This window comes from Tupaia chinensis, unplaced genomic scaffold, assembly GCF_000334495.1.
Source record: "Tupaia chinensis unplaced genomic scaffold, TupChi_1.0 Scaffold000706_1, whole genome shotgun sequence".
In the NCBI taxonomy this organism is placed as follows: domain Eukaryota; kingdom Metazoa; phylum Chordata; class Mammalia; order Scandentia; family Tupaiidae; genus Tupaia; species Tupaia belangeri.
This window is the reverse complement of record NW_006160229.1, coordinates 6,439,516-6,451,590: the sequence shown is the minus strand read 5'-3', so window position 1 is coordinate 6,451,590 and position 12,075 is coordinate 6,439,516. Positions and strand designations below refer to the sequence as shown.

The 12,075-nt window shown below is 41.5% G+C and overlaps 1 protein-coding gene and 1 pseudogene across 1 annotated transcript in view; both read left to right on the top strand.

The window, feature by feature from the left end:
• The first annotated feature begins 3,120 nt into the window (after nucleotides 1–3,120).
• Nucleotides 3,121–3,987, top strand: LOC102475458 (major facilitator superfamily domain-containing protein 1 pseudogene; annotated as a pseudogene).
• A 4,839-nt stretch (nucleotides 3,988–8,826) lies between these two features.
• The window catches only part of LOC102475032 (cancer/testis antigen 55), an 8,008-nt gene continuing 4,759 nt past the window's right edge, over nucleotides 8,827–12,075 (top strand). The window contains exons 1-2 of the mRNA XM_027776683.1: nucleotides 8,827–9,107; nucleotides 10,394–10,578. Of these exons, the coding sequence (XP_027632484.1) occupies nucleotides 9,014–9,107; nucleotides 10,394–10,578 (279 nt within the window). The 5' untranslated portion in view covers nucleotides 8,827–9,013. The remainder of the gene's footprint in view (nucleotides 9,108–10,393; nucleotides 10,579–12,075) is intronic.

Sequence of the window (12,075 nt, the reverse complement as noted above, 5' to 3'; positions counted from 1 at the left end):
TAGATCTGAGTGGGTCAGGTTTTATAGCAACATCTAGGGAGTTTAGATTATGTCTCTTTTCTTTCCTTTGAAGACTTGAATATTCTTTGTGCAGACAGAGTCATAATAAGAATATTAAATGATGAAATTTTTGTCTTTAATACTCACCAGTAAAAAATGGGCAAATCCCCAAGAAAGACTAATAAATGGTCAAAAGGCATATGAAAAAATGTTCCAAGTCTCTGGTCATAAAGGAAGTGCAAATTAAAAGCATAGCAAGAGGGACCAGCAAATGGCATAATGGTTCTGTTGCTGGATTCCCATGTAGTTGACTGTGGTTCAAGTCCTGGACCCAATGGCTTAAAACTCATGCTAGGTGAGGGAACCAGCAGTTAGCGTAATGGCTATGTCGCTGGACTCCCATGTAGTCGACCGCGGTTCGTGTCCCGGACCCGGTGGCTTAAAACTCACGCTGGGCGCGTGTGCGTGCGTGCCCAAGATCCCGAGAGGAGAATGGAGGAGAAGGAATTGCAGCGTGACCATCCCCCCTGGGGGGTGATTTCTCGCTTTCTGTCTCTATGTCTCTCTCTGTGTCTGGCGAGCGCACGCGCCCTACAGTGAAAATCTCTCAAAAAAAAAAATACCTCATGCTAGGTGCATGTGCATGCATACCCAAAATCCCAAGAGAAGAGTGGAGGAGATGGGATTGTGGCATGACCATCCTCCCTGGGAGATGATTTCTCGCTTTCTGTCTTTTTGTTTCTCTCTGTCTCTCTGGCTAGTACACTCACCTTATAGCAAAAAACTCTCTAAAAATTAAAAAAAAGAAAAAACCACAATGAGATACCATTTAACCCCAGTTAGAATTGCTAGGAGGAAAAAAAAAATTAAAAACAAGTGCTGGCCAGGCTGTGGTGAAAAGGGAACCCTCTTACACTCCAGAAGGGAATGTAAATTAGTACAACCTCTGTGGAAAACAATATGGAGGTCCTTCAAAAATTTCCTATTAGAACCATCATATGATCCAGTAATCCCACATTTTGGTATTTATCCAGAGAATAGGAAAACAGAAAGACACTTGCACATTCATATTTATTGCAGCACTTTTAACAATTGCCAAGACATAGAATCAACCTAAGTGTACAGAAACTAATGACTGGATTGAAAAACTGTGGCATATATACACTATGGAATATTACTCAGCCATAAAAAATAACAAGACCTTATCATTTGATTCAAAATAGATGAATATAGAGTACTTAATGTTAAGCAAAATAATTCAGGCTTTGAAAGATACAAACTGTGGGGACCAGCAGTTAATGTAATGGTGATTTTGCTGTACTCCCATGTAGTCAACCATGGTTCGACTCCCGGACCCGGTGGCTTAAACTCACACCGGGCACGTGTGCGTGCGTGCATGCCCAAGATCCCTAGGAGAATGGAGGAGAAGGGATTGTGGCGTGGCCATCACCCCTGGGGGTGATTTCTCACTTTCTATCTTTCTGTCTCTGTCTTTCTGGTGAGTGCACACGCCCTTTGGAAAAAAAAAAAACTTCTCAAAAAAAAAAAAGATATAAACTGTGCATCCTCACTCAGTATTGAATATCTGCACTCTATGGCAGAAATGGAAATATCTGAAGATATGATAGAGAAGATAATCGTAGATACCAGAGACTGTAAAGGAGGGAAATGAGTGGTAGAGAGTAGGTGGGAGAGTGTGGATGAAAGAAGCATTTAAAAAACAAGGAATATAAATTTCTCAATGGGAAAAAAGTTTTGTAATTTTTGCTTTATAAAAATTAAAAGATAATAAAGCATCAACAAACAAAAGTGTATATAGCTTTAAGAATTCCCATGTACAAGTTGCAGTAGAGGCCATTTATATGAGAATCTCTGGAACAAGACCCAGGTGACTCCAGTGTGCCCCCAAAGCTGGAAAATACTTTTAAAGGCAGGATAACCACTTGGTAAACACTCACACAGTTCAAATTTGTCCAATCCAGGGCTCCCTGTGGTCTTAAAATGTTAGGCACAAGCCTGAATCAGCCTCCGTACCCCTTACTCTCGCCAGTATCCACTGCATTCAGGCAACTACCCAGCTCCAATATCAATTCAAACTGTATTACAAAGCTATAATAATCAAATGATATGGCTTTGTAATCAAAACAATTTAAAAAGGGGACAGGTCTCAGTGGAGCAGAGCAAAGATCCTAAGAATTAAACCCATAGATACACAGTCAACTAATTTTTGACAAGGTGCCAAGGACATGCAGTACAGAAAGGATGGTCTCTTGAACAAATAGTGTTGGGAAAGCTACATATCTTCATGCAAAATAAATAAAACTGGATGCTATCTTATGCCACTTACAAAAATTGACTCAAAATTAATTAAAGACTTAAATGTAAGACTTGAAATCATAAACCTCCTAGAACAAAACATAAGCAAAAAGCTCCTTGACAGGGGTATTGGCAATGATTTCTTGGATGTGACACCAAAAGCATGGGAAATCAAAGCAACAATAAAGAAGTGGGAGTACAGCAAATGTAAACACTTCTAAACAACAAAGGAAATGATAAAAGGAGCTTTTTTAAAACCTCAACATAATGAGAGAATATATTTTCAACCATATTCCTGATAAGAGGTAAGTATCTAAAAAAGAAAAATAAGGAACTCATATAACTTAATAGGAAAAAAAAGTAATCTGTTTTTTTAAATGGGCAAAGCTCTAGCATAGAGAGTTTTTCAGATAATGGAATAGCTGACAGATACATGAAAAGGTGCTTAATATAACTAAATAACAGGAAAATACAAACCAAAACAACAATGAGATATCATCTGACATCTAGTAGGATAGCTATTACAAAAAGTCAGAAAGTGGGCTAGCCAGTGGCATATTAAGGCAGTTAGATTCCATATAGCTGAGTTCATGGTTCAGGTCTTATACTGGGTATCTTGAAGAAACACCTGTGTGTGCATGCCCAAAATCCCAAGAGGACAATGGAGGAGAAGGGATTATGATGATTTTGATGTGGCAACCCTGATAGAGGGTGATTTCTCGCTTTCTCTCTCTCTCTCCTCTCTCTCTCGTACATCCTATAGCAAACTGGAAAAAAAAAAAAAGCCAAGAGGTGGCAATAATATGGAGAAAAGGGAACCCTTGTACACTGTTGGTAGGAAAGAATGTAAAGTGGTTCAGACATTATGAAATAGAGTATGGAGGTTCCTCAAAAAGTTAAAGTAGAGATCCCGGAGTTGCTGCTACTTTTGTGTCTTGGTGTCCCGCGGGAGCGATTGAGGAGGAGGACAAGGAAGCACTGGGCGCTGTTGCCAGGCTGCTCGAATGAGGAGGCAGAGGAGCCCCCACCGCTCCCCCAGTGCTGCCGGCCCTCTGCAACCCCAGTTGCCTGGCGCAAAAACCTCATATTAACCAATGTGAAGGACTTCTCCTTAGCCCTCTGGCTCATATTTATCATCTGTGTCTGCTGTTATGTTTCTGTGTTCCCTTTTATGGGACTTGGGAAAATTTTCCTTATAGAGAAATTTGAATTTTCTTCCCAGGCAGCAAGTGCAATTAATAGTGTCATATCAGCTCCCATGTCCCCAGTATCTGGGCTCCTGGTGGATAAATCAGGGAGGAGCATCATCTGAGTTCTGCATACATGTCAGCCACTCTTGTGTCTCAGATGATGCTGGCCTTTACGATGTGGAACCCTTGGATCGCTATGTGTCTTCTGGGAATCTCCTATTCATTGCCGGCTTGGACATTGTGGCCGATGGTAGCGTTTGTGATTCCTGAGCATCATCTGGGAACTGCGTATGGTTTCATGCAATCCATTCAGAATCTTGAGTTGTCAGTCATTTCCATAATTGCCGGCATGATATTGGATAGTAGGGGATATCTGATTTTAGAAGTTTTCTTTATCGCCTGCATTTCTTTGTCACTTTTATCCGTGGTCTTACTCTTTGTGGTAACTATCATAGGACTCAGCTATCCTTCTTCTGGGGATGTATCTAAAGTAAAGGAAATTAGAATGTCAAAAAATGTTTATATTCCCATGTTCACTTGAACATTATTCACAATAGCCAAATATGGAAACAAGCTAAATGTTCATCAGTGGGTGAATGGGTAAATAAAATGTAGTAGATATACACAATGGGCTATTAGTAAGCCTTAAAAAGGAAAGAAATCCTGACATTTGTTACAACATGGAACCTGGAGGCTATCCTATGAAGAGAAATAAGCCAAACAGAAAGACAAATCGTATACAGCATTGCTTACAAGTGAGATCTACACATAAATACATAAATAAATAAATAATTTTAACTCACAGAAATAAAGAATAGAATGGCAGTTGTCCAGAGCTGGGGAATGAGGGATGTGAGGGAGTGAGGAGGAGATGCTGCTCAAAGCCATGACACTTCAATGATAAAACACATACATTCTGATGACCTAATGTACAGCACAGCAACTGTAGTTAATAATACTGTATTTATATTTGAAATTTGCTAAGATAGTAGCTTTTAAGTGTTCTCAACACACACACACATACACACACACATACACAAAGGCGACTATGTGAGGTGATATAGATGTCAATTAATTTGACTATGGTAATCATTTAATAAAGTATTCTTATATCAAGTCATCACACTGTACACTTTATATACACTTTTTGTTAATTGTACCTTAATAAAACTGAAAAATATAAAATAAAGAATAAAATAAGCATGGACATGCCATGTGACAGACATTCTTGACAACTATTAACATGGACAGAAAAGAGGAGAGAAAGAAGAAAAAAATCAAGTATGCTAAAAGGCATACATTTCAAGAAAGCCTTGAAGATAAAAATAATATTCTAAGTTGTAATTGATTTTAATGGGTAAAGCTCAACCAATGGAAAGGGATATAAAGGCAAAAGGCCAAGTTCCTTCTGTTTCTTTTTACAACAAAGAACTAACCAAGTTTTTTTTTTTTTCTTATAGGACTTTTCGCCTGCATGCTTTTCACATTCTTCAAAATGCAATACAATTTTGTTTTCTTTTATTCCCAATACTTTTCATCCTATGACAACCACCCAACCTGCTTCTTGGTCTCAGAGGCTCTAAATATTAAAGGTCATATGGAGTGTTAATCATCCCAGGACCCCAGACAGATAAGGAGAGTTTCACACTACATGAGAAAACAGAGATAGGACACCCAAGGAGTCTAAGGAGTCTGAGGACAGAGCAGACAACTTCTCAGGTAGGATCAAATTTTTAGTTATATATTTTTCTATGCTTGATTGATCCTGAGACCTTCAAATGAGAGAAGAGGGTACTCACATTTTCTCCACACAACCCCTCTAACAAACAAGAGACAAGAAGGACAGTGTTCTTACCCCTCTCGTAAGATAGGAGAGCTTTGGCTGGGAGAGAGAAGGAGGACATGTTTTTACAGGGTTTCAACTAATGCCCCTGTAGTCATCAAGTACTATTCAGCTCAACCAATGGAAAGGGATATAAAGGCAAAAGGCCAAGTTCCTTCTGTTTCTTTTTACAACAAAGAACTAACCAAGTTTTTTTTTTTTTCTTATAGGACTTTTCGCCTGCATGCTTTTCACATTCTTCAAAATGCAATACAATTTTGTTTTCTTTTATTCCCAATACTTTTCATCCTATGACAACCACCCAACCTGCTTCTTGGTCTCAGAGGCTCTAAATATTAAAGGTCATATGGAGTGTTAATCATCCCAGGACCCCAGACAGATAAGGAGAGTTTCACACTACATGAGAAAACAGAGATAGGACACCCAAGGAGTCTAAGGAGTCTGAGGACAGAGCAGACAACTTCTCAGGTAGGATCAAATTTTTAGTTATATATTTTTCTATGCTTGATTGATCCTGAGACCTTCAAATGAGAGAAGAGGGTACTCACATTTTCTCCACACAACCCCTCTAACAAACAAGAGACAAGAAGGACAGTGTTCTTACCCCTCTCGTAAGATAGGAGAGCTTTGGCTGGGAGAGAGAAGGAGGACATGTTTTTACAGGGTTTCAACTAATGCCCCTGTAGTCATCAAGTACTATTCTGACTTACTCCTTCTTGTGGTCACTGGCTCAAGCTATGTTCACATGGGCCCTCGGACTTAAGCTGGAACATGAATTGCGAAATCGGGATTGTGGAGACATGGGCTAAACATCTCATAAACCGGTCCCTGCTCATACCATGCTTTGTGAGTTCACCTGGAAACACATGCATAGAGGCACTTGGTGTTTCTGCTGGACATTTGGGCACTTCAGAGGTGGTGGTAATTACTGAAGCAGATAGTGGAGCATGAGAAAATAAAGTCTACATAAGTTACCCAATAAATAACATGACCAGACCTGGAGTTTCAGAAGAGCAAAAGAAAAGAATATATTCTTATATAAATAAAAAAGAACATATTCTTATAAAAACTGTTTCAACCTTGAAACAGTTTTTGGAGCAGAGAATATTTGTCACTACTACAGTGTTAGGAAATGAATTTGAAGCTGAGAAGTATCAGTCTCTCCGGACAACTTTACAATCCACATGTAAAATATGAGAAAATTCAAAGGTGCCATATCCCACTTATGGGGAATTTTGTGTTCAGTCTTCATTCTGTAGCACAGCGATTCGGTGGAACTCTAGCGTGTGGCGGGTGCTTGCTCAGGTATCACATTCTTCTTTATAGACGATTCAAGCACTTCATTAAGCATAAGTCACAGTGTTCTCTCAAAGTTACAGTGACTCAAAGCAGAGTATGTTAGGAGTGGGTAAAGAAACCAGACAAAAGTCTATTATACTTCTCCTTTATTTTTGAGATTCTATTATCCCTGATGTAACAAATGGTGAATTACTCTGAAAACAGAAGAAAGTAAGAGGGACAGGCATAGTGAATGAGTAAACAGCCTAGTCTGAGGTTTCCTCTGGGTTAGTAAGTTTTGCATTTCATTCTTCATGTGGAGAGAACCTATGTTTGAGAAACTGTTGAAAGACAAGAGGTTCTTCCACATAAAAGTAAACCCAAATACTGATATATACTTCCAGTTATAGCCTATCTCTTTCTGTGCAGATAGCATGCCCACAAACATGTGAATGTCCCTAAAACCCGCCAGACCTTCTGTAAGAAGTGTGACAAGCACCAACCGCATAAAGTGACACAGGACAAAAAGGGCAGGGATTCTCTGTGTGCTCAGGGCAAGCGGCGTTATGACAGGAAGCAGAGTGACTGTGGTGGACAGACTAAGCCTATTTTCCAGAAAAAGGCAAAAACTACAAAGAAGATGGTGCTGAGGCTTGAATGTGTAGAGCCCAACTGCAGATCTAAGAGGACGCTGGCTATTTCGATATAAGAATTTTGAACTGGGAGGAGATAAGAAAATGGGTCAAGGGATCCAGTTCTAAGCCTCATCTTTTTTATTATGAAGACGACAAAATTGAGGTGAATGTTCACCTCATTTGATCACAGTTGCTCTTTTTGTGAGGGAATAAAATAATCAACAAAATTCTCTTTTGGGGGAAATTTGATTCAAAATTTAAAAAAAAAAAGTAAACCCAAATACCACCTTTTAAAATAAAATTCAAACAGTGTTCAGTCCCCATTCCCATCCCACCCATGAAAGGGAAAATTAACCCAGATTCTCATAAACAGTGAAAATGACAAATTTCAAAACACAACAGATATCAAGTAGATGAATAATTTTTCTCCTAGAGTTGTGGACTCATGACTGCATCCTCTGTCAGTAAGGAGCCTAAGCTTGTTTTCAGAGACTCAGGTTTATATTGCTTCCCAATATCAAAATAGCCTTTGACTCTGGAGTTTTCCAAGGACCCACACATACATACTTGAAGGAATCTCCTTCTTTTCCCTCCTGCCACCCACTAGGAAATATGCCGACATAGTGGACACACTTTAAAGTCATAACTGTTAATAGTTATTTCAGGAAAAACCCTGCCTTCATTCTTCTTCCCTTCTCTGAGAATTTTCATAAAGACACTTGATGAAAATAAACTCTACGCCCTCCCTTTCGCTTCCTTCACACTAAAAGCATTTCAGCCTTAATGGGAGGAGCCACAGTTTCCATGCCTACCACCTCTTACTGGCCAAAGGAGCCCACCTGCTGTATCCCCATTGGCTGGATGGCAGGAGTTGGGGGGGAAGGGACTACAAAAGCCCACACTCAAGAACAAGGGTGTGAGGGGCGCACTGGAGTTCATAGGGGGGTGCTAGTGTGCTAGCTCTCTGCAGAACGACTCACTAGCACTTGGTCTTGTTCCACAGTCACTGAGGGAGAGAAGCAAGAAGTCACTCTTGGGAGCACTGTGACCTGAGTGCATGCCGTCAGAACTGGACTGGTGCTTTGTCTGTCCTGTGCTGTGCCCAGGCCTGTGGTGGTGAGGGCACTATACTCAAGCTTCTGAGAGGGGCTGTGGTCTTCTTCCAGAGGAGAACAGATCCTGCCCAGAGACAGCAGCCATAGCAGCGACATGGGACCAAACACTAAGTGGCTTTGTGGGAACCTCCCAGGAAAGCCCTGCACACCTTAGCACATGAAGGGTCTGAGCCCCAGGCCACCTTCCTGAGACCACCTTAATAGCACCCTTGGTGCTGATGAGAGGAGCTGCATGTGTCCACATGCACCGCCCCCTACTGGCTATAGAAAACCCAGCCTTCATGTTTCATCCGTGAGCACGGGCTTCTCCAGGGCCTGCCCTCTTCTGCCCAGCCACTAGAGATGCAGCATGTGGGTTCATGGGCTCCTGAAGCCAGTAGATAGCAGTGGGCGTGAGCACAGGTTGCTCCTCCCATCAGCCCTGAGGGCGCCATTTCGGTGGTCTCGGGCTGTGTGTGCCGAGGTGGTCCAGCACTTTTCTTGTGAGGTTCTTTCAGGCTCGATCACTAACAGTTGGATCTCGGCCAAGGAGGAGAAGCAGATGACCCCTCCCTGAGGGCTGTCGAGTCCCGACAGAGCAGGCCTCGTGCTTCATCTCTCACGTGCAGTGCCCAGGTCTACCGTGACGAAGGCACCATGCTCAGGCTTCTGAGACAGGCCATGAACTTCTTCCGCAGGAGGATGGACCCCACCCAGGAGCAGCAGCCACAGCAGATGGAGCTCCTGAAAGGTACCTCTCTGTGTATCTCCTAGTTCCCCCTGCAAGGAGTCTCGCCAAAGGGATTTCCTCAACTGTAAACAGGGGGTTGTGAGTTCAAAAAGTCACTGTGCGAGGGGGTGGCTCTGTCTTTGTGTGTGTGTGTGTGTGTGTGTGTGTGTGTGTGTGCGCGCGCGCGCGTGGGGGCATATGCATGCACGCTGGGGGGCTGTGGGGGACGGTGTGGGGGAACGTCCCCAAGTCCCTGGGTGCCAGAGAGCTAGGCTGACATCAACTCAAGCTCCAACTCTCCCGTGTCTACAGCAGTAAAGTGCTGGCATGGTGGGTGCTCTGGGACTATTTTGCCCCTGCGTTTTCCCACCTGCTTGTGACAGCACGTGCCCTTTTATCTTTCTAGTAGGCAGGAAACTCTCGAATTTGAGGGTTATTTAGGTCTTATATCCCGAAAGGGCTAGTATTTTTTATTTTTTGAGAAGTTTTTGCTGTAGGACACGTGGGCTCACTGGGAAGACAGAAAGACAGAGAGACAGAAAGCGAGAAATCACTCCCCAGGGGGGATGGCCACGCCGCAATCCCTTCTCCTCCATTCTCCTCTCGGGATCTTGGTCACACACGCACACGCGCCTGGCGTGAGTTTAAGCCACTGGGTCCGGGATTCGAACCATGGTCGACTACATGGGAGTCCAGTGACATAGCCATTATGCTAACTGCTGATCCTCCCCCTTCCCCCCCAAAAGGGCTAATATTTTAAGCCAAGTCGATGAGTCATATATCTGAAAAGTTTGGTACATTGTACAGGCATACGGCTGGAGTCATATCCCAAATTACTAAGTACCAGTTTTTCTTGCACAGAATTTAAAAAGAAAACCAAGAGCAATTCACCTGCAGTTTTAGGCTAAACTTAAATTTCCAGATATATTTCTGTGCTCTGTCTGGTGAGATACTTGAGAAACTGTAGGTGCTGCTACTCATTATGTTGGTGAAAATTATGAAAGTAGATAATACATTAATAGGGGAAGCTTAAAGTCTCTCCATACGTAGTTATGATAACAACTAACTTTACACTATAACTTGTGCAATGCACTCGCAGTTCTAAATGGCTAATGTGTGAGTCAAAAGTTAGTCACAACAACCCTATTGGCAGAAAGTAGTATTATTATCCTAGTTTGACAGGGAAAACAGAATTAGAGAAGTTCAGAAACGTACCCAGGGCCAACAGGTGGTAAGTGTAGGATTTCTTTGTACTGAGTGATTACATGTCAGGTAACTAATGTGACCTTTGTTTACCTATCTTTTAGGTGACACCAATATGAAAGCTGTACAGGGAGTGGTGACAAGACTCTATAGTGATTATGGCTTGATTAATGAGTCGATCTACTTCAGTAGTGATGTTGTCACTGACAATTTGCCTCTAAAAGTTGGACAAAAAGTTACTGCAATTGTGGAAGAAAGGGAAGCATTCTATGAATTGAACACAATCAAAGTAAGATGTATATGTGTTTGGGCATTGCCTCTTAGTCTACTGGGCTTTTTCCCTTTCTTATTATGTGTTTATCTAACCTCTAATGTGACCTGTAGAGTGGACCTACAATGAAATAGGAAGTCCTACTCCCCTGAATGTGCAACTAATTTTGTTCTAATATTTATAGTGATTTCTAATTCTAAGAGTAAAAAGTGTGTATCTGTTCTCCTATTAGCTAAACATTAAGGCTTACAGCAATAAATATTGGACTGTATTTAATACTGCAACTTCATTTTATCAGGAAAAAAAAAACATTTAATGATGTGTATTTAAAACATTTCCAGGGCCAGCAGGTAGTGTGGAGGTTAAGGTGACTGGATTCTACATGGCCAATTGCTCGGTTAGAGTCCTGGAGCTGGCGGCTTAAAAACTGGGCACATGTCAATGCACACCCAAAATCCTGAGAGGAGAACGGAGGAAAAGAAATTGTGGCATACTCACCCCCACAGGGGGTAATTTCTCACTTTCCCTCTTTCTGTCTTTTTCTGGCAAGTGTATGCTCCCTTTAGTAAAACTGAAAAAAAAAATGAAAAAAAATGAAATGGCTTTACTGAGGTTTAATTTGCATACCACAGCATTCTTTCAGAAGTAGAGTTCAGTGACCCTTTGTAGATTTTCACAGCCCTGTAAACATCACCTCAGTCCAAATATTTACTATTGAGTCATCTGAAAAGTCATGACATATTTTTCTGTGATTCAAAATGCATCATGACTTTTCCGATGAAAAATTTCAATAGCTGTTACCAAAATATCCTTTTACTTTATTGTACTAATAGATTGTCGCAGCAGCAGGCTGTGAGACCGTCTGTTTGCAAATTGCAAATGCTGGCAATTATAAGAATCTGTGATTTTTGCAAATATGAAAAATGAAAGGTGGGGACAGCAGGGGTTAAGGCACTAGACTCCCACATGGCTGACCACAGTTCTAGTCCAGGACCCAGTGGCTTGAAATCACACCAGGCACATGTGCCTATGTGCCCAAAATTCCAAGAGGAGAATGGAGGAAGAGGAAGGATGGCTTGGCCACCCCCCACCAGGGGGCGGTTTCTCACTTTTCCTTTTTCTGGCAAGCATGTGCATCCTATGACAAAAACATTAAAAAAAAAAATTGAAAGGTAATCTTAGAACTGTATCTGCATTTCATTCAATATTAATGAGAATACAGCAATTTGGGGGGAGGAGGTTGTCAAAAAAAGACAACTGCAAAGTGAAAGTTATAAAGATACAGGAATTTATTGAACTTATGTATAAAGTTAGCACAAAATAAGGGTCAGACCCTGGGGCATACAACCAGACCCCACCAGCAGTAGACCCTGAGAGAAGTGACAAGTTCACTGGATCTGAATAAGCAAGTTTCTTTTAACAAGAAAAAGCTATGGTAACTCCTTTAGAAATAGGTTATGCTGAACTAACTTGTGGGAGGAATGCTCCACAGGGCTTGTTTTCCAAAGATAAGTA